The sequence below is a fragment of the Leucoraja erinacea genome, chromosome 15 (genome assembly GCF_028641065.1).
Source record: "Leucoraja erinacea ecotype New England chromosome 15, Leri_hhj_1, whole genome shotgun sequence".
NCBI classification, from domain to species: Eukaryota; Metazoa; Chordata; class Chondrichthyes; order Rajiformes; family Rajidae; genus Leucoraja; species Leucoraja erinaceus.
The window spans coordinates 4,258,525-4,281,371 of NC_073391.1; the positions used below are offsets into that span (position 1 = coordinate 4,258,525).

Genomic DNA, 22,847 nt, shown 5'->3' on the forward strand with positions numbered 1-22,847 from the left:
TGAGAGTAGGGAAGATTCAAACAAGAGGACATGACTTGAGAATTAAGGGACAGAAGTTTAGGGGTAACATGAGGGGGAACCTCTTTACTCAGAGTGGTAGCTGTGTGGAATTGCTTCCAGTGGAGGTGGTGGAGGCAGGTTCGATTTTATCGTTTAAAAATAAATTGGATAGTTATATGGACGGGAAAGGAATGGAGGGTTATGGTCTGAGTGCAGGTAGATTGGACTAGGGGAGAATAAGTGTTCGGCACGGACTAGAAGGGCCGAGATGGCCTGTTTCCGTGCTGTAATTGTTATATGGTTATAGATATGATATGATAGATATCGATAGACTATTAAGGATGAGGTTTTGAGTCCTTGGTAGAAGCACATGATAAAGTAGGCTGAGGTCAGCATGGTTTTGTGAAGGGCAGATCTTGCTTGATAAATCTGTTGGAATTCTTTGAGGAAGTAAATAGCAGGGCAGATAAAGGGGAATCAGTAGATGTTCATATCGTTGTAAGTGATAGGAGCAGAATTAGGCCATTCGGCCTACTCCACCATTCAATCATGGCTGATCTATCTCTTCCTCCTAACGCCTTTCTCCTGCTTTCTTCCCATAGCCCCTCATACTAATCAAGAATCTATCTCTCTGCCTTACAACTATCCATTGACTTGGTCTCCACAGCCTTCTGTGGAAAAGAATTCCACAGATTCACCTCTGGAGCAATTTGGAGCCTATTCAAGATGGCGTTGAAGCTGGTCCTAGAAATGCATTTGCTATATTCATTACAATCGCACTGCACTTAAATCAGCAACATTTCATATGTTCTTCTTAATCTCCACTCAGATCTGTCGATTCTCTTCTTTCGGAACCAAACTTCCCGGAACAACTCTTGGAGCCTTGAGGACCCAACCAGCGAGGCCTACAGCGACCGTTGAAACTTGGGGCCTACTGATTTCCCAGAGCTTCCAACCTGACCCTGCGGAGGTGCCCACCTCACAACTGGATCTCTGGGCTCAACTGAGAACAGGCCCCACCTGCAGGTATCAATTCTCACACTGATCGTGCACAATTTAATCTCCACTCAGGCCTCCACTCCTGGAGCTTCTGGTTGACTTGAATGACGTCCCGATGGTTTTGCTGACCACGAGTAGACTTCCAGGTGTGTCCAGCAACAGGCCCCAACCCTCTGGCAGTGGTTAATTCCACTGCCTGAGCTCGACGTCTCACTGATGATGGACCCAACCTCCCAACGATGGATCCTGGCATCGGGCCCGACCAGGGTGAAGACCCGACCTCCGGGACCAACACTGACTTACGCTAGCCAGACAGGCCAGAGGCCCGACCTTCTGGATCGACCAACAAAGCCACAGCAGACCCACGGAATCGCCCAATGCTCCCTCCAAACGCAGCTTCTCACCTCCTGGGATGTCCAACACCAGTAGCCATCCTGGCCGGAGGCCCAATCTCCCAGACCGACCACCGCCACCGACGAAGTTGGGCAGCATCGCTGATGATAGTGCAACCCCCCCCTGTTGAAAATCCATTCTATGCTCACTTTTAGCAGAAGGCTAACCGATGATGACCGGCCCTTCAGACTCAAGTGTGCCTCTTCCTTGGGTTACAGTTGCAGAAGTTAGACCAGTCTTCCCGAGGGTGAACCCACGAAAAGCAACTGGCCCAGACGGAATCCCTGACCGCATCCTTAGGAACTGCGCAGACCAACTAGCGGGAGGATTCATGGAAATCTTTAATCTCTCCCAACACTGTTCTGAGATACCCACCTGCTTCAAGAAGACAATTATTATCCCGATGCCAAAGAAAATCAAGATCTCATGCCTTAATGATTTCCGTCCAGTGGCCTTGACATCCACCACCATGAAATTCTTTGACAGACTGGTTATGGAACATATTACATACAGTCTACCAAGCAACCGTGATCCACTGCAATTCACCTACAGCCACAACAGGTCCACGGCTGATGCCGTCTCCCTGATCGTACTTCATCCCTTCTTCTTCTTATCGAGTCCACACACAAGATTAGAAGTTGTTCAGCCAGAGCTGAACACACTTCACGGCATCTGCATACAATGTTTTGTGCTTCTCGTGTGTGGTGGTGGAAAGATTGGTGAAAACAGGGCTGCAACGTGAACGCTCTTTCTTTGACCCCAATTCATCCCTGGAACCAGATGTAATTAGAATAAGAAAGACACCTATGTCAGACTCCTATACATAGACTACAGCTCTGGTTTCAATACCATTATCCTATCCAAGCTCATCTGCAAACTCGTGGACCTCAGAATCATCACTTGCCTTTGCAACTGGATCCTCTACTTCCTGACGAACAGACCGCAATCATCGAGGATTGGTGACAAATCATTCTCTATGGTAATCCCCCGTATTGGTTCTCTGCCCCCATCTATAGTTCTCATACACCCATGACTCGGTAGACAAGTGAAAATCCAACCCAATTAAAACATTTGCAGATGACACTACCGTAGTGGGCGGGATATCAAATATTGACAGTACAGTACAAATAATAGAGTACAGGAAGGGCCTTGTAACCTGGTACCAAAACAAAATTTTGCCTTCAATGTCCAGCAAGAAAAACAAGATTGTGATCGACTTCAGGAAGCAAAGTGGCACAGCTTCAAATTCTTCTGAATAAATATCACCAGCAATTTGTTCTGGACCTGCCACATCGAAGTAATGGCCAAGAAAGCACACCAATGTATCAAGAAGGCTTAGGAAGTTTGGCATGTCCCCGAACAACCCTCACCAATTTCTGCAGATGTCCTAATCATTTCATCAGAATGCATCATTGCATGATTTGGGAACAGCTCCATCCAAGACTGCAAGAAATTGCAGAGACTTGTGGAAGTAGTCCAGACCATCACGCAGTGCCGGATTTTGATGAAGAGAGGCCCTAGGCTATTCAACTTGTGACGCCCCTCCCAATCCCCCAACCCCACTACTGGAGGAAGATGGAAGAGTGTTTTTCAATAATTTGAGTAAAGCCAAGGATGATGACAGGTGTTTAAAATTCCACAATTCACAATTCCTTCTCCAAAGGACAAAAAATTGCAAAATCTTAATCAAATCTGCTTCCAAAAACCGTGTACAAAACGAGTATGCTTTTTCCTATCGGTAACAAAGATGCTACAAATAAGCTTAGTTTTATTACTAACCTGACAGTGGCAGCCACAGCACTACACAGTAGGTTTCTAGCAACAATTATCAGCTCTACCCCTAGCATTGTTCCTTGCCAACTTCCTAGTTCAAATATCTTTGCACTTTCCTACTTACCCCTGAGTTTTGACTTTTGAAGCCTGCAAGTATCCTGCACCCGCCGTCGCTGCTTACTGGAGCACGTGTGAAAATTTGCCGGACCCCGGTGCCACCAGACTGACACCAATGTGCAGCCGAGCGTGGCCAATGAGATAAGGGGCTGGAAAATTGCACTTTTTAAAAATAAAGATTATTTATTGCCAGTGCTAGTGTTGAGTTATCGGCTTAAAACAGTATTATTCTGAAATGGAGGGCAAGGAAAATTACTGAAGGGTTGTTTAGAGATTACAGTGGGTTGTGACAGCATATGTAAGAAAGACCTATGACGGTGTCAAAAATATTATACACCTTGGCCGGAGACCCTCTTGATTTTGAAGCCCTAGGCTTCAGCCTGCCAAACCTTTAGGTAAATCCGGCACTGCCATCACGCAAGCCAATCTCCCTTCCATTCACTCTATCTAAACTTCACATTGTCTCACCCTGGGCACTCTCTCTTCTCCCCTCATGAGGTAAGAGGCACAGAGTTTGAAAATGGATACCTCCAAATTCAGGGACTGTTTCTTCCTAGCTGTTATCAGGCAAATGAACCCTCTAGACTAGAGAGCAGTCCTGATCTCCCATCTTTCACAATGAAGACCTTCAAACTATCTTTAATTGGACTTTACTGGATGTGTCTTGCACTAAATGTCATACAATTATCCTATATCCGTACACTGTGGACGGCTTGATTGTGATCATGTGTAGTATTTTTTGCTGACTGGATCACACACGACAAAATGTTTTTCACTGTACCTTGGTAGACGTGATAATAAAAAACTAAACTAAAAATGTAAGCATTTATTTCTAGAGGACGAGAATATAAAAGCTGAGATGTAATGCTGAGGCTTTATCAGACATTAGTTGGACTGCTTTGGAGTATTGTGAGCAATTTTGGGGCTCCATGTCTGATGAAGGAAGTGCTGGCATTGGAGAGGGTCCAGAGGTTTATGAGAATGATTGGGTTAATGTATGATGTTGAGTTATCGGCTTAAAACAGTATTATTCTGAAATGGTTGGCGGCTCTGGGCCTGTACTCGATGGAGTTTGGAAGGATGAGAGGGCATATCATTGAAGCTTACCGTATATTGAAAAGCCTGAATAGAGTGAATGTGGCGAGGATGTTTCCACTGGTGAGAAAGCCTATGACCAGAACGCACATTATCAGAATAAAAGGATGTACCTAGAGAAAGGAGATGAGGAGGAATTACTTTTTGCCAGGGGGTGGGGAACCTGTGGAATTGCCAGTTTCATTTCCATATCCAGCTGCAGAAGCCAAGTCTTTGGGTATTTTTAAAGCGGAGATTGACCGGTAAGGCTGTCAAAGGCTACGAGAAGAGGGCAGGAGAATGGTGTTGACGGAGGGACAGATATATCAGCCATGATTGAAGGCAGAGTAGACTAATATGGGGCCGAATGGCCTAATTCTGGTCCTGTGACTTATGAACCTTCCAGTCAGCTGTTGTCAAACAAGCAAGGCACATCAGATGAACACATTATAACATACTAACATCTCCTCCCCTATTCGTTCAGTTCGGATGAAGGCTTGCTTTACATGAAGGGAGAAAAACAGAAGAGCAAAAACTATAGGCCGGTTATCCTAAGCTCATTGGTTGGTAAGATTTTAGAGTTGATTATAAAGGATGAGGTTACGCAGTACTTACAAGTTCACAATAAAATAGGCTGAAGTAAGCATGGTTTTGTGAAGGGAAGATCGTGCCTAATGAAAATGCTGGAGTTCTTTGAGGAAGTTAATAGCAGGGCAGAGGGGTGGCTGTAGATATTGTTTACCTAGATTTTCAGGCCTTCAATACGATGCTGCACGCTTGGCTGCTAGGGAAAATGGGAGCATGGTTTGGAAGGGAAGATAGTAGCATGGTTGGCTGGATGGCAGAAGACAACGGTTTTCAATGAAAGGCACTTTTTCAGGCTGGCTGCCAGTGACCAGTGGAGTTCCAAAAGGGTCGGTGCTGGGACCACTTCTCTTCATGTTATATGTTAATGATTTGGATAAGGGGTTTGAAGGCTTTGTGGTCAAGTTTGCAGATTATGCTGAGATAGGTGCAGGGGCAGACAGTATAGAGGAAGTAAGGACTCGGAAGGACTTGGACAGGTTAGGAGAGAGGGCGAGAAGTGGCAGATGAAATTCAATATAGCAAAGTGCGGAGTCATGCATTTTGGTAATAAGAATAAAGGGTAAGATTATTTTCTAAATGGAGAGAGACTCCAGAAATTGGAGGTGAAAAGAGACTTTGGAATGCTGGTGCAGGAGTCCCAAAAGGTTAATTTGCAAGTCGAATCAGTAATAAGGAAGGCAAATTTGATGCTAACATTTAGATCAAGGGGACTGGAATACAAAAACAGAGAAGTAACGCTGAGGCTCTATAAGGTGGTCAGGCCGCAGATTTGGGCCGCATATCTGAGGAAGGATGTGCTGGCTCTGACGAGGGTCCAGAAGAGGTTTACCAAAATGATTCCAGGAATGATTGGTTTTGGCATATGATGATCGCACAGGGCCTCTACTCGCTGGAGTTTTCATGTTGAAGGGGGAACTTCATTGAAACTTACAGAATAATGAAAGGCATAGAGTGGATGTGGAAAGGATGTTTCCACTGTGGTCCAGGACCAGAGGTCATAGCCTCAGAATTAAGGGGCACTCTTTTAGAAAGGAGGTGAGGAGAAACTTCTTCAGTCAGGGGGTGGTTAATCTGTGGATCTCATTGTCGCAGAGAGCTGCTGTGGAGTCTGTGGATATTTTTAAGGCAAAGATAGACAAATTCTTGATTAGAACGGATGTCAAGGGTTTTGAGGAGAAAGCAGGAAAATGGGATTAGGAAGCAGCGATCAACCATGATTGAATGGTGGAGTAGACTCGATGGGCCGAATGGCAAAATTCTACTCCTAACTTGTGAATTTGTGAACTCCCACCAAATGGCAACTGTCAATTTCCTTTCACAGATGCTGCCTGATCTGTTAAATTCCTCCAGCAGATTGTTTATTGCTGCAGTTTGCAGCATCTGTAGTCTCTTGCATCTCCCTACTAACACTTCTGAAGAGTCCTGACCTGAAACATCATCTATTTATTCCCTCCACCGATGCTGACTGATGAACAGTTTTATTGAATCCTGTTTTGCAGGAGAGGATGGTGAACAACCATTGACAGTAAAAAATAGCCTTGCTTACCATCCTTAGACCAGTGATCCTGAAATTGTTGATGGTGATCCTTCAAGCCAGATCTCACCTGCGCCTGTCAGCCTTCAATCTCTTCTGGCACACTATGTTCCCACAGTCCTTCCTTTACGTTGACTGTGCCCTTCTCCATGGAATTGCCCAAGGCAAGGATTTGAGGAGATATGGTGCCAAAGTTTTGACTCAAATGTAAAATTATACCGAAGATAGACACAAAATGCTGAAGTAACTCAGCAGGACAGGCAGCATCTCTGGAGAGAAGGAATGGGTAGACGTTTTGGATCGAGACCCTTCTTTTTCTGTAGGGTATCGACCCGAAATGTCGCCAATTCCATCTCTCCATAGATGCTGCCTCACTCGCTGAGTTTCTGCAGCATTTTGTGCCTACCTTTGATTTTATCAGCACCTGCAGTTCTTTCGTAAACCCTTCTTCAGATTGTGCATGAGTGATCATTATCAGACATGGTCCACATCAGCCTCCTTTGGAGAAAGAGAGGGGAGGGGGAGGGGAGGAGAAGAGGGGAGGGGGAAGTAGAAGAAGAAGAAAGGGGAGGGGGAAGAAGAGGGGGGGGGGGGGGGGGGGGGGGGGAGAAGAAAGGGTAGGGGGGAAGAAGAGAAGGGAGAAGAAGAAGAAGAGAGGGAAAGGGGAGGAAGTAGAGAGAGGGGAGGGGGAAGAAGAGAAGGGAGGGGGAAGAAGAGAAGGGGGAGAAGAAGAAGAGAGGGGAGGGGAGAAGAAGAAGAGAGGGGAGGAAGTAGAGAGAGGGGAGGAGGAAGAATAGGGGAGGGGGAAGAAGAGAAAGGGGAGAAGAAGAAGAGAGGGGAGGGGAGAAGAAGAAGAGAGGGGAGGGGAGGAAGAAGGAGAGGGGAGGGGAAGAAGAAGAGATGAGAGAGGCGTCTATATTGATGGTGTTAACCGCCTGCTCCCTGGGAATGGAACAAAGCTTCCATGGAGATGACATCAGCACGTGCGGTGCGGTGTGAGAGGGATTGTGATGTCACGCACGATGGTATAAATCTCCACCAGGGCCGGCTCTGAGTTTAACACCAGCGGGTAGAAGAGGCTCAGCCCGCGCTGACCCTGACCCTCGAGACCAGGGCGCCACAGGCAGCCGTTAACGCCGCGCGCGCTCTTTCGTTCGTTCGCTGGTGGCGGCGGCGGCGGGTGGGGGAAGCCGTAGACGGCGAGGCCGTGCAGCAGCAGCATCCGGTGTGGAAAGACGCTTGCCCGGCGGGTTGAAGTGAGTAAGATTGCCGTGGCGGTGCCTTTTCCCCACCCCTTCCCGGTCCCGATAATACGGTCTGCCGAGTGAGCGGGCGGACGGGCGGACGGACATGCAGTTAATACGGCCTTTCCTGCAGCTCTTCCGCCGGCCTCGACGGTAAGTGCGGGCTGCAGGCCGTGGCCGGCTTGTGCGACGAATATGGCGCTGGGTGGAGGTGGACGGATGGCGGGATCCAAACTTGACCTTCCCGCAAATTCAGCGCCTTTAAGTTTTGACAGTGACAGCAGCAGGTCGAAAGACGGTTGGAGGCCTCCGTTCACCGTGTGGCGGCGAATCGAGGAGTGAAGGTCATTCATCGGGTCTCTAATATGTGTGGAATGACTCGGCAGCGCCGTGCGGCCGGTTCCCTGAACCCAGGCGCTGTCGATAAGGAATAACCACTCTTTGGGGTCTTATCCCGTGGAAGTGGCTGGTCACCGGGTAGTGGCAGCTGAAATTAAAGTCTTAGGAAAATTATTCTAAACTGACCAAGTAACAGGTTTGAACGGCAAAGAGTGATGTTCCCTCGGGAACGGGAGACTTTCAGAAGTTTGTGTACTCTGAATCATAAGTGCAAACCTTTCCAAGAACGTCTTTCTTCTTGTAACTACATTTTCTTGCGTTTCCAATATATTCAGTGTGAAAGTGTACACAACGGGAAACTCTTGTGTCTAATGTATATTAAAGCGAGTAAGTGAGCTATGCAGATAAGGAACGGTAGTTTACAACCATCGAATCATGTTCTCTCGAGTGGTTTTGCTTTTACTGTATTAGTGACGGTTCAACGTGGCTTACGGAGGTGAAACGGCATGCAATTTGCAGAAAAGGGCATTTAAAGGCCCATTGCATCTGACAGTCTTTCGCAAGGCTAATTAATAGTATTTCTGATTTTTTTTAAAAACCTCGTTACCGTATCATTGTTTTAATAAGTTTCTTCCAATTAAAATTGGTTGTCCAATTGGGCGAATTAGTTTGCACAGTTCATTTTCTGCATAACTTTTTACGTGTTCATTTAATTGCTTATCTGCCTTGTGCATCCTGTACGAGTTGGCAAAGTGTAAGTAAATATAAAATAAAACAAATTAATATTTTTGTTATCTTTAGGTTTTTATTCTGAACTTTGCTGGGTATTTTCTTCCTTCTTCCCCAGATTCATATGGTGTGTTGCAAAAAAAACCCCCACAACAGCTGAGCTGTTTTAGTTTAGCTACCAGCTTCCATACTTGGCCTATCTGCCCTGGCCTTGTGAATGGGGTTCAATTTGGATAAATTAGAAGCAAATGCGGGACATCTTAGTCATTGCATTTATCTTTGATTGATAGAAGAAAATAAATATATTTTCCTATTGGATGTTTCTTTTTGCTTGCCCTGCTCACTGAATTAAGAATCGATTTAGACTTAACGTTGGAGTTGATAAAAAATATTAGTACAGTTAACGTGCAAATTTGCAGTAGCTTTAGGATGAAACTATTTTGGCTCTGTGCTAATACTAAACTTGAACAGAGTAAATAACTGATTTGTGGTCTGAATAGGGTGATTTCACTAAAGGTCACTGGAGCGTAGATCCGCACCCACGTGACCAAAAATCTCAAATTATTGCGTTTGGATTATCGCGTTGCTCGCTGAATTTCATCAAAAGTAAGGCATTATTAACTTTTGATAAATTCAGCGAGCAAATGCGATAATTCCCGATATTTTGGACCTGTAAATATCCATGGCAAATATCGGCTGTTCATTTCCGCCGGTTTGGCACCTTCAGTTCCCTCTTGAATTTACCTTACTTGCTATCTTTTTTTTCCCCTGTAAATCTAGGTAGTTTGTTCCTCACGGTCACCCCGACTGGCACAGTAATTTGCAGCTCACAACCTCGCCGATTTCTATGTTTTTAACGGGTGGGAAAATGCGTTTTTTCCCATCCACTAACATGTACCGAACCCTCGAGTGTCCTCCACTTGAGAATTTTGGTCACGTGGGTGCGGATCTATGCTCCAGTGACCTTTAGTGAAATCACCCTATAAAGATTCAGAAATTGTACAAGAAAACAAAACTGCAGGTACTGTAAATTTGAAACAGAAATTACTGGGATAACTCAACAGATTAGGCAGCATCTGTGGAAGGAGAAGCAGTCACTGTTTCGGGTCCAGGACCCTTTGTCAGAATTGGGAAAGAGATAAATGTTTTAATTCACCATCCCACTCGCACTATGACTTTTATGTAAACAGCCCTCCACTCAGAGACCCACACCTCCCTGGCCACACTCTCATTTCAGTCCTGCCATTGGGAAGAAGGTGCAGGAGCCTGAAAACTGGAACATCCAGATTCAGAAGCAGTTTCTTCCCTACAACCATCAGGCTATTAAACACTACAACTTCCAAATAAGCTCTGAACTGATGAAGATGCTCTCCAAAAGGATCTCGATACTATGGTTGAGTGGTCACAACAATGGGGCATGCAGTACAACCCTTCCAAATGTGAGACCATGCGTGTCACCAGAAAGAGGAATCCAGGCGAAACATCTTACAACATACTTGGTGCCACCCTTGAAGAATCCAAACAGACCAAGTATCTTGGCATCAAATTGCAGAATGATCTGCGTTTGAATGGTCAGACTCATCATGCAACGGTGAAAGCAACAGGTGTCCTAAACTTCCTGAGGCGCAACTTTCATCATTGTTCAACTTCTGTCAAGGAGAAGCTATATTTCACCCTCGTTAGACCTCATTTGGACTACGCAGTTGCAGCATGGGACCCATACACAAATAAAAACATTTCTTCCATTGAACGTGTCCAAAGACAGGCAGCTCGATTTGTTACTAACACCTATGAGAGAGAGAAGCGAGTGTCACCAAACTTCTGAATTCTCTGGGGTGGAACCCTCTCCAAGACAAAGACAGCTCACCGTTTGACCTGTTTTTACAAAATGTTAAATGGTCAGCTAGACATAGATTACAAGACCTACACCAAACCCAAACCAATTAGGAGCAGACGAGGGCATTCGATCCAATTTGTGATCCCAGCTACAAAGACAGATGTGTACAGCAATTCGTTATTCCCACGCACAATTAAAGCACGGAATAATCTCCACCCTACTGTAGTTACCCAACCAGATGCAACTAAATTTAAAGTAGCTCTTTTTTCCCAATAGCCCTCCCTTCACCACCTCCAGTTTAAATTCCATTTGGAATATTTTGGAGGACCAAGAAACCAAGAACTGCAACTACTGCAATGGGCATTATTTGTGTCTTTGTTCTGCTATTGTATGTCTTTATTTTGTGTGTGTATTTGTGCGTAATTCCGTGTATGTATAAACTGAACTTTGTTTATTATGGGTTTTGCAGATTACTATGTTTACATATCTATGGAAAGAACTGCCGATGCTGGTTTAAATCAAAGGTATACACAAAATGCTGGAGTAACTCAGCGTGACAGATAGCATCTCTGGAGAGAAGGAATGAGTGACGTTTTGTGTCCAGACCTTTATTCAGACTGATTCAGATTTCAGTCTGAAGAAGGGTCTCGACCTGAAACGTCACCCATTCCTCCAGAGATGCTGCCTGTCCTGATGTTTACATATCTGTTGTGCTGCTGCAAGTAAGAATTTCATTCTTCCACATATGACAATAAAACACTCTTGACTTGTCCCTTGACTATTGGCATTGTTAATAATGAGGCCGTGTCTAAGCTTGAGGAACAACACATTTCCATCTGAGTGCATTTCAGCCTTCTGGACAATACCAAATTCTCCAAGGTAAACACAAAATGCTGGAGGCAGCATCTATGGAGAGAAGTAGATGCTGCCTCACCAGCTGAGCTACTCCAGCATTATGTGTCTACCCTTGATTTTATCAGCATCTGTAGTTCTTTCTTACCAAATTCTCCAATATTGAGTAGCTCTTTTTTTTTTAATGTCCATGGAGGAAAATGGACTGACAACATCCATATCCGAAACTTTGGCTGCCCCTTTACTCACCAAGGATGCTGCCAGACCTGCTGTTCCTCCAGGTTTTTTATTTTTTGGTTATTTTTTTATTCTTTGTGTTTATAACAGAACTAGCTATTTCTACTTGTCATCATGATGGTTCATTTTTCTTTATTTAATTCACATTGTCTAGCCGGCAGGCCATGCCCCATAAGTTCTTCACTTAAAACACATTTGAACAAAGAAATAAGCTAAATGTACTATTAATGGAGAAACCCCCCCCCCATTAAGCCGTTTGGAATTAATCAACTAGAGATATTTTCCTAGTTCTACTCTTCAGGCATGAGATTTCTCTGCGCATCCGGGGATTTTGAAATTTAGTAAGGCATCGCTGCCACTGTGAGGCGCCCCCGTGGCCCCATCGTCGCGTGGCTTCACTGCTGCCGAGACCTTTACCCCTGTCGACACCCCACTTCACGCCTCGGTTGTGCCGACCCAAGCTGTTGGATGCTATGTCCAACCCTGTCGCCCCTGGATTTTGGAATGTTCAAAATCCAGGGGCAACATCTGGGTGTCTCATCATGTCGTGGGCCCTGTCACATGCTGTCCTGCGGGTGACGCCCGGTTAGGGTTGGGGTTAGGGACCACAGATGGGCTGTAAAATATTCTTCCTTCAATGCATGGATTTTAAACATTCATATATTAAAATTAATACAATAACATAAATTGTGCAAATGAAAAGATGTCTGAGTCGTTCAAACTTTTGGTGGTGTCTGTCTCAGGGTTTGCTGGATCTTGGTGACTGGTGGTGATATTCACTTCATGTTTATTATGTTACTGGCAGCCTTTGTGGCTTTTACAGTAAGTTCTTTCTTAGTAACTGCCTTTCTGTTTTTGTGGAAAAAAGAAACAACCAATTTTGAAAAGGCACAGCAGAGACAGAAAGAGGGAAGCGTGGATTGGAAAGGTCTCCCCTTTTACCCTGCCGTGTGGGCACAGCCTCTTTGCCCTCAGTGCCCCCTCCACTCTTGCACAGTCCGACCCCAATCCCGGGGCTTTGAATCCAAAACATTAAAAGGAAAATTAACAGAATTATAATTTATTAACATATTAACAAAAAATAACAGAATTATGAATCATGAACGTAACACTATATCACACACACAAACTGTTCCCCCGCAACGCTGATTTCACTGCGAGAGGGATATACAAAGTCGAGCCGGGTTTACTGAAATGGCCAACGAAAAGGCTGACGTTCCGCTCCGTTGCATCTTTGTTGTGTACTGCACGTCAGCCTATTGGTTTTAGCAGGAGTGCACTATCTTGCTTGCTATAGGATATTTGGGTTGAGCAGCATCTCTTCAGAGGGAAACAGTTAATGTTTCAAGTTAGTTTTTTTTTTCCATCCAAACTGGCATTTGTTACCATTGTCGTAAGTTTTAAGGCAGGGTAAAAGTAGGGTGAGAGCTGGAAAATGATTGTTAGTCTGAAGATGGCTGCAGGGAAGGGGAAGAATCATGGCATAAAGCAAAAGATAGTGTTATTTACGGGATGTTTACGGGATGTTTAAAAAAAGAGCAAAAGTTAATGTTATTTACCGTGAAAACTTGTTGAAGAGTCCTTTTATCTTGGGAGATAAAATGCAAGATTGGGTAAATGTTGTATTAAAAGCCTCTGTTCGATCCATTTGATCATGAGGTTTGGGTCACTCATCAAATTTTGTGCGACATTCATTGTTCGTAGTTCCAATCCACTTCTACGAAGCATCGTGACTCAAACAATTACTCCCGTGTCCAATAGATTTTGGTCAGAATTTTGTTATTTAAATTTGTTCTAGACTTTTGATTATTTATTTCATTTATTAACACTGGAGTCTTTGGCTCTCATTCCTTTTCTTGTTTAATTGCTTTTCCACTCTGAGCTAAGACCTAACTTATTCTTTATTTATTCATCTTATTTCCTTGTTGGGTACTGGTTTGAAACATTCACTGATCAAGCATTATTTCTTAGTTATGTTGGACATCGAGTTTCCATGAGGGCCAAATATTTTTCCACCTTGAGGCTGAAATGACCAGTACCAATTACTGTAGTCCATTTGGTATTTTATTAAAATCCACGTTGGCTATATTGATTGCCGTGGGTTTGGGCTCCATGGGCAGAAATACATTCCTGGAACAAAACACCCTAGATATTAGTTTCAAGAATGCTTTAAAATGAGAGAATGGCACCCAATCAGATCCTACCTCACTTGATCCCCATACATTGGTGCATTCCTGCTGCTGTTACTGGAATAATGAATAGTCCTGTTGACTTGAACCATCCCCAGTCCATGAGTGGTGAGTTTAGTTATGCTGTCCTCTTTTTCAACATTGGAATAGGTCAATATTAACTGAGAATCGTAGACCTATAAAATTGAGGAATAAATATAGGAGTGGGTCATTGGGCACCTGTGCCTGCCCTGCCATTCACAAAATTCATGGTTGATCTTTTACCGCATTTCCACTTTCCTGCAATCACTACATTTTCTGACGGAATATGTTGCTGTTCCTTCACTGTCATTGGGCCAAAATCCTGGAAAACACTTCCTTGTAGCATAGTGACTATACCCACACCTCTCCCAGCACTGCATTAATTCAAGAGGGCAGCTTACCAGAACCTAATCAAGGGGAGTTGGGGATGGACAATTAATAGCTAACTTAGCCTGCAAAGCACACAGCCTCTTGAATAATTTATATTTTAAAAGCCTCTAATTCATTTAATATCCAGGGGATCTCTTCCATCTCAGTCTCAACAATTGTCTCTGCATCTTAGTCCTAAATGGACAACCCCTAAATTTGAGATTAAAGATTCTGGGTTCCCCAGCCAATGAAAACTTCATTCCTGGATCTACCCTATCAAGCCCTATAAGAATTATGTAGGCCTTGTTGCAATAATACCTAATTTTCCAGCTACACCTAGGAGAATACGGGCCCAATCTGCTTAACCTCACCAATTCAGGAATCAATTTGATGATTAAATCCAGGACTTTGAAATGTGTAGAACTTAGTTGCATGTTGCTTTCAGAAACTTGATGAATTAGATATTTTAGAGCATGATTGTATTCCTTCCTAACTAAAACTTGCAATATGCAAGACAGTTTGTGAATAATTCTTGGTTGACTACAATCCTTCATTATTGCAGCAATATATTAATTGATATTTCCCTGGTTGGTTATTTCAGGAAAGTTATCATAGAATGAAAAGTATTTATAATTAAATGTAAATTGTCCTGGAGTGAATGTATCAAATAATCTCTCGGTAGGTGACTGCACTTTCAATATGAGATGCTGTTCACAATTTATACATTTTGGCTTTCAGCCAGTACTATCTCAGCAGTAAACATAGTAATTCAATATTTGTGATGAATTGTTTCCTCTTTGCAGCCTGCAGCCAACAAGAAACCTGAGAATGACTAACCCAGCAATCAAGAGAATAGTAACCAATGTCGTGAAATCACCAGAGGATAAACGTGAATATCGTGGATTGGAACTCTCCAATGAAATCCGTGTATTACTTATTCATGATCCCACAACTGACAAGTCCTCTGCAGCTTTGGATGTTCATACTGGTATTAAGAGTTTTATATTCTGATTTGGCTTCAGATTAGTTTATTGTCATATTCACCAGGGTGCATTTAAATTCCCCGTTCACATGAAGCTCACAGAGTAAACAATGTACATACAGTAATGATAAATGCAACTGAGTTGAAAGCAGCAGAATGGTGCAGATTATAGTGCAAAATAAATATTAAATTGCAATAACTGAATGAGGTAAAGGCAAGAGCAAGTGGTAGCACTGCCACGAAGGGGTTTTGACTGAGATAATTGGCTCAGGAGTTGATAATAGGGGGGGGGGGGGGGGGGGGGAGGAGGAATGCTGTTCTTAAGTCTGGATGTCTTGGATTACGCTCTTATCTTCTGGAAGGTAGAATGATAAAAAGGAAAAGGCATCCTCGATGATACTTCCAGTCTTCCCGATGCAACGCACTGTGAAGATGCATTCGATGAGCCTTGATTAACTGGGCTATGTTTACCATACTCTGCAGGTTCAGGTGTTAAGGAGTAGAGCAGTTGCCATATCAGCCTAAAATGACTGCCATCAGAATACTGTTTATACTGCGTTTGAGAGAATCCTTGGGGATATGTAGAATCTTCTCGGGTGCCGAAGAAAGTAAATACGCTGATGTTCTTTCTTGATCACAACATCGATGTGAAGGGTTTGGGTTAGGTTGCTGGTGATATAGATACCTAGGAACGTGAAGCTACAACAGCTCTGTTGATAAGAACATGGTTGTGTTCACATCCTCACTTCTATGGGTCAACATCCAACTCTATCATCTTGCGGATATTAAAGGCTGGGTTGTTGCCCTGACACAGTGACAGAAGGTTCTCGGGTCATTTACACAAAGCAAAGTGCTGGAGCAACTCAGCAGGTCAAGCAGCATTTGTGGAGGGAAACGGGTTGGGATACTTCTTCAGACTGATGGAGTGGAGGGGAGAAATCTGGTAAAGAGAGGCAGGAGTGGGGCAAAACCCGGCAATTGATGGGTAGATGCAAGTAAGGAGGGGTGAATGGCAAATGCTGGAAATAGTGACAAAGGCTAGAGGTGAAATGGAAACAAGAGGGTGCCAGATAAGGAAGGAAGGAATAGATTGTAAAGCTGGAGCAAGAGAGGAGGGGGTATAAAAAGAAAACAAGGTGATTAGTATGGGTGAAGGATGAGTGGGTGGTGGAGGATAAAGGAATAAGGTGAAGAGGTAGCGGTAGAAAAGTGAACACTGAAGGAGGGATGAGATGGGGGGGGGGGGGGGGGGGGGGTCAGGAGAGATTTATTTAAAATTGGAGAGTTTGGCGTTCATGCTGTTAGGACGTAGTCTATCCAAGCGGAATTTAGTAACTTTCTTCTGGGTTATGTGTGGCCTCACTCTGGCAGTGGAGGAGGTCATGGACAGAAAGGGCTCTATGGAATGGAGCTGTGACCAGTGGGGTTCCACAAGGAGCTGTGCTGGCACGTCTTTTTTGTAGATAACACCAAATAGTTACATACGGTTAGGGAGGCTGTCAAATAATGTATGAGATGCAGATCTGTTATAGATATGTGTGGGGAAATGGCAGATGGAGTTTAATCAGAGCAAGTGTGAAGTAATGCACTTTGAAAGTAGAATAAAACAGCACAGGTATGGTCCTTTTGGCCCACAATGTCTGTGCCAAACAGGATGCCAAGACCAACTCTTATCTGCCTGCACATATTCAATATCCCTTCATTTCCTGCATATCCATATGTCTATCCAAAGGTTTCTTGAATGTCACTATCTTATCTGTTTCTGCCTCCACCACCACCCCTGGCAGCACATCTTTCCTGGATCCAGCACACTGATGTAATTATAAAGACAGCACATCAACACCTCACCCCTGAGATTACGGAGATTTGGTATTAAGAGAGGATTCTCTTAAACTTGGTTCTCTTAAACTTGATTCTCTTAAACTTGATTCTCTTAAACATCACGGCCTGGTTCGGCAATTTGAATGCCCAGGAGGGAAGAAGACAAAGTTGTGAACACTGCCCAGTCCATCACCGGTTCTGACTTCTTCACCATCAAAGGGATTTACCAGAATCACAGCCTCAAAAAGGCAGCCAGCATAATCAGAGACCCACACCACCCTGGCCACACACTTGTTTCACCCCTGCCATCAGGAGGAAGGTACAGGAACCTGAAAACTGTAACGTCCAGGTTCAAAAACAGCTTCTTCCCTACAACCGTTTGGCTATTAAACATTACAACATCAAATAAGCTCTGAACTACATGGACTATTATTGGAGGGTTTTTGTGTGTATGTATATATGTGCACACACTGAACTTTTTTTCTCTTGTGTATTATATTGTTCACAGTGTACTATGTTTACATATTCTGTTGTGCTGCTACAAGTAAGAATTTCATTGTTCTATCTGGGACAAATGACAGTAAAAGACTCTTAACTCTTGACTGAACAAAAATAAACAGTTGAATTGTTTGTGCAACAAACGTCCTGCAGATCAATAGTTTGTGGTCCAGCATTTTTGAATCTCGTAATATTTTTAAGAGGCAGCACTTTATAATCTATAAGTGTCATTCCATATGCATATTCCTTGTATGCTTATTTGGAAAACAATAATATCATTTGTAATAGTGGAAGGGAAAATTGATCAGGATTGTCCAGAAATGTCAGATGTATGTAAAGATTTATTTTCTCACTTACTGTTTTAATTTGCAGGTTCTTTGGCAGATCCTAAAGATATACCAGGCCTGGCCCATTTCTGTGAACATATGCTTTTCTTAGGAACAAAAAAGTATCCAAAGGAGAATGAATATAATCAATTTCTGAGTGAACATGCTGGGAGCTCAAATGCATTCACTAGTGGAGAAAATACCAATTACTATTTTGATGTATCAAATGAGCATTTGGAGGGTGCACTTAATCGGTAAATAATGGTTTATTCATTTTTAAGTATTTTTCTTTCCTATGTATCTTGTCCCAGGCTACTAGACCAAGTGGGACCCGTTGGGTCCCGTCCCCTCAATGCGCGGTTGCGGTGGGGGAGGTGGTGGCCTGCTGCGCGTGCACACACACACACACACACACACACACACACACACACACACACACACAGCGGGTCCGATCTAAGCTGTCAATGAAGATAGCAAAAAAAATGTTTTTTAAACTGTCTGAAATTAAAAGGTAATGTTAAGAATTAGTGATGTTAAGTGAGAAATAATTCAATTCAATTCAATGAATCAACAACCTGGCAGGCTGGGGGAGCGGGGTTGGGCGGGGCCAGCAGGCAGGCTGGGGGGCGGGTGGGGCCAGGTGCAAAGGCATTGTGACGTCAGCGGGGCGTGGCCAGCAGGCAGGCTGTGCCAGGTGTGCAAAGGCATTGTGAGGTCAGCAGCTGGGCAGCCTTAATATTAAAAAAAAATATCAGTTTGGTTATTAATTTTAGTAAATATCTCGGGAAATAATTGACGAAATGTATAGAGGATTGGATTTTTGAAACATTTAACTGTTATTGTAACGTCGGCAGCTGGGCAGTGTGAGATGGCACTGACTCATGCAGCAGTTTGATTTTAGTGGGGCCACGTGGAAGTTCCAATCTCCCACCCCTGTCCCATTGTGATGTCATATCATATGTAAATGAGATCCATTGTGATTGGACATCTGTGAGGTGGCACTGTGACTCATGCAGCAGTTTGATTTTAAATTTTGTTGATGTTTTGTGAACAATTTTATTCAGAATCTGGGGAAATAATTTACCAAATCTAGAGAGGAGTGGATTTCTGAAATCATAAGTTAAATCCCTACCGAAATATTTAAAAATCTCTGCTTTTTTGCATCTGGTTTGCACCAGCTTCACACGGGACGGTTGGTCCCCCAATATTCCACCAATTCCTATATATAAAGATGGCAGATGGAGTTTAATGCTGATAAGTGTGAGGTGCTACATCTTGGCAGGACAAATCAAAATAGGACGTAAATGGTAGGGAATTGAAGAATGTAGGTGAACAGAGGGATCTGGGAATAACTGTGCACTGTTCCCTGAAAGTGGAATCTCATGTAGATAGGGTGGTAAAGAAAGCTTTTGGTGTGCTGGCCTTTATAAATCAGAGCATTGAGTATAGAAGTTGGGATGTAATGTTAAAATTGTACAAGGCATTGGTGAGGCTAATTCTGGAGTATGGTGTACAATTTTGGTCGCCTAATTATAGGAAGGATGTCAACAAAATAGAGAGAGTACAGAGGAGATTTACTAGAATGTTGCCTGGGTTTCAGCAACTAAATTACAGAGAAAGGTTGAACAATTTAGGGCTTTATTCTTTGGAGAGCAGAAGGTTAAGGGGGGACTTGATAGAGGTTTTTAAAACGATGAGAGGGATAGACAGAGTTGATGTGGAAAAGCTTTTCCCACTGAGTAGGGAAGATTCAAACAAGGGGACATGACTCGAGAATTAAGGGATTGAAGTTTAGGGGTAACATGAGGGGGAACTTCTTTACTCGGAGAGTGGTAGCTGTGTGGAATGAGCTTTGAGTGAAGGTGGTGGAGGCAGGTTCGTTTTTATCATTTAAAAATAAATTGGATAGTTACATGGATGGGAAGGGAATGGAGGGTTATGGTCTGAGCGCAGGTATATGGGACTAGTGGAGATTATGTGTTCGGCACGGACTAGAAGGGTCGAGATGGCCTGTTTCCGTGCTGTAATTGTTATACGGTGTGTGTGTGTGTGCTCCACTTCACACTCACGCATGCACACTCGCGCACACATATTCACTCACTCACTCGCACCTATATGCACACACACTCACCCACACTGACACGCTCGCACTCACCCACACAGACTCGCACACCATATATATGACAGTAAACTTTCTTGAATCTACTCGCGCGGCCTCTCCACTGTGGGGCTTCCGCAGTCAGCGGCACTTCCGCAATCAGCGCGCCCTCTGCACTCACCGGAAATTACGCAATAAGCGTGACCTGTCCACTAAGCGGAAGTCACGAAATGAGCAGGACTTTTGGACTAAACACAGTCGGACCTAATAAAGCATTTATTCCTTCCAAACAAAGTCGGACCTAATAAAGCATTGCAGTTTAAAGCACAGGCAGGGCAGCAGGCCAAACAACTCATGGCATTGTCATTAAGGGCTAACAAATTATTTATTGCAAGTACATTGCAGACTCGCATTTCAGTTGATTCGCAGCTTAGAATAACAGTCGTGGCCTCTCCCTCGCGATCTTGCAGAGTGACTGACTCATGTCCAGGCATCCGGGTTTTATAACCCTACCCCCTCTCCCCTTCCCCCCCCCCTCCCCCTCCCCGGAAGGGGCATTACCTTCATTGCGGTGATTGACAGGTGAGAGGCCCAATCCGCTGATCTCAAGGTTTTCTAAACACTCATATCTTTTTTTAATTTTCGTCGATGGGAAAAATCCTCGGGGCTGGATTTTCGTCGATGGGAAAAATACTCAGCGGAGGAGGACTGTGAGTAAGATGGCCAAAAATCACAGCGATAGAGGGTAGCGTTTTTTTCTAAAATCAATATACAGCGCAGACAGGAAGTGGTCAAGATTAGACTTTTACTTGTATAGATGATATGATGAGGTGCTAAAAAGATTATGAGGCGATCCGTTTTCAGTCCAGAATAGCTTGCAAGATGGAAATCATTTTATAAATTTGGAGTTGGTTTCACCATGCATGCGCTCATTCTAACTTTAGTCCAAGGGAGACGTGAAGTGATTTTATGCAAACGGAGAGAATTAAAAGGAGTGCCAGTTTGTAAGTTGCTTGATTAATCAGTGTTCCAATTTAGAGGAAGAACCAGAGAACACATAGTCCATTTCACATTCTTCACGCGTTTAAATTATAATTTTTTTTTTTTTTTTTAATTGTCAACTGTATTTTGTGTTGTTACTTGGAAGCACCACGGCATATTCCTTGTATGTATTTATACTTGGTTAATAAAATGTATTCAATTCCATTCTTTTGATGGTGGCAAAATGTAAAGCATATTTGACATTTATTTCTGATGTGATTTTTCGTTTTCTAATGCATTTGAAGTTATGAACTTTTTTTTTTAAATTTAGGTTTGCACAATTTTTCCTGTGCCCTTTATTTGATGCCAGCTGTAAAGACAGAGAAGTCAATGCTGTTGAATCGGAACATGAGAAAAATCTAATGAATGATGCCTGGAGACTGTTCCAATTGGAGAAATCTACAGGCAACCCAGAACATCGATTTAGCTCTTTTGGAACAGGTCAGTATTTAATATAATCCTACCAATGAATTGATGTGCAACATTGCCTGGAAAACATATCTGGACTTTCAAAAAGCCTTTCACAAGGTCCCACACATTATGCAAAGTTGGAGCACATTGTATTGGGGGTGGGGTATTGACATGGATAGAGAACTGGTTGGCAGACAGGAAGCAAAGAGTAGGAATTAATGGGTCCTTTTCAGAATGGCAGGCAACAATTAGTGGGATGCCACAAGGCTCGGTGATGGGACCCTAGTTATTTACAATATAAACTATTTAGACGAGGGAATTAAATGTGACATTCATTTTCCACTCCCCCTCTTCCCCCTCCTCTCTCCCCTCTTCCCCCCCCCCCCCCTACGAACACAGTAAATAACATATTAACAATAGAATGTAGATTAAGCTGGGATCTTATTTATCATCTGCCTAAAACTAACCTTATTTTTGATATTAGGCAACAAGTTCACTTTGGAAACTAGACCAGCCGAGATGGGCATCGATGTTCGACAAGAACTACTTAAATTCCACTCAGCGAACTATTCATCAAACCTGATGGCTCTGTGTGTTCTTGGGCGAGGCAAGTATTATATTGGGTGAAACGTGTGCTGATATGTAATTCTTGATCTTCCATTCATTGCTTATTGCTCAAATCTTTTTAAGTACTTTGGGGATTTGGAATTGCTCAGTGTAGTTGTCAGCAACTGATATATTTAGGTAACCCAGTTTATTTAATTGCTTTTTAATGATTCTCAATTTGCAAGGTTGAGTTCCATTTTTTGCCAGAGTCTTGGACCATGGTGGGTCAAAATCGTTTATACTTTTTGATAATGTATCATCCAATAATGCAAAATTCTCTTGATTTGAGTAACCGGCAGGAAAAAAAATTGTTTGAAGTATATTTTTCTTTTGTATATTTCCAAAAATGAACATGAGGAATTTCTATGCTCTGTCAAATGGATGTTTGGGGGGGGGGGGGGGGGGGGGGTTGGGTTTAAGTGAAAAGGCAGTGCAAATGGTTGTTTGACTAAACTTGACAACTTCCTGTTTGCACTAAATTGATTTTAGATGAACCTGAATTTGGTGGTCTTGCACCCTGCTTGAAGTGGTAGGAAAATGGATTTGAATTTGGTGACCTTGCACTCTGCTTGAAATGGAATTTCAAGGAATAGCCGTGAGTCAACTTCTAGCCCTCCAGCCGTGCGTGAGCTGCCAGGACATCAGGCTTGAGGGACTGAACTGCCACCCCAAGAATCCAGTTGGCTCACAATGTCCATACTAGCCCTCTGGAGACCAGTAGTCCCTGCAGCCAACAACACACATATCAGCACCCCAGAAAGCCCCCCCC

At 43.5% G+C, this 22,847-nt stretch overlaps 1 protein-coding gene across 4 annotated transcripts in view; it reads left to right on the top strand.

The window, feature by feature from the left end:
- Positions 1-22,847, top strand: part of ide (insulin-degrading enzyme) — a 166,214-nt gene that overhangs the window by 42,275 nt on the left and 101,092 nt on the right. For 2 of the 4 annotated variants that reach the window (XM_055646622.1, XM_055646623.1), the window contains exons 1-5: positions 7,737-7,875; positions 15,099-15,283; positions 17,969-18,176; positions 21,333-21,502; positions 21,957-22,079. In XM_055646622.1, the coding sequence (XP_055502597.1) occupies positions 7,829-7,875; positions 15,099-15,283; positions 17,969-18,176; positions 21,333-21,502; positions 21,957-22,079 (733 nt within the window). In that variant the 5' untranslated portion in view covers positions 7,737-7,828. The other 2 variants (XM_055646624.1, XM_055646625.1) reach the window with 2 other exon arrangements.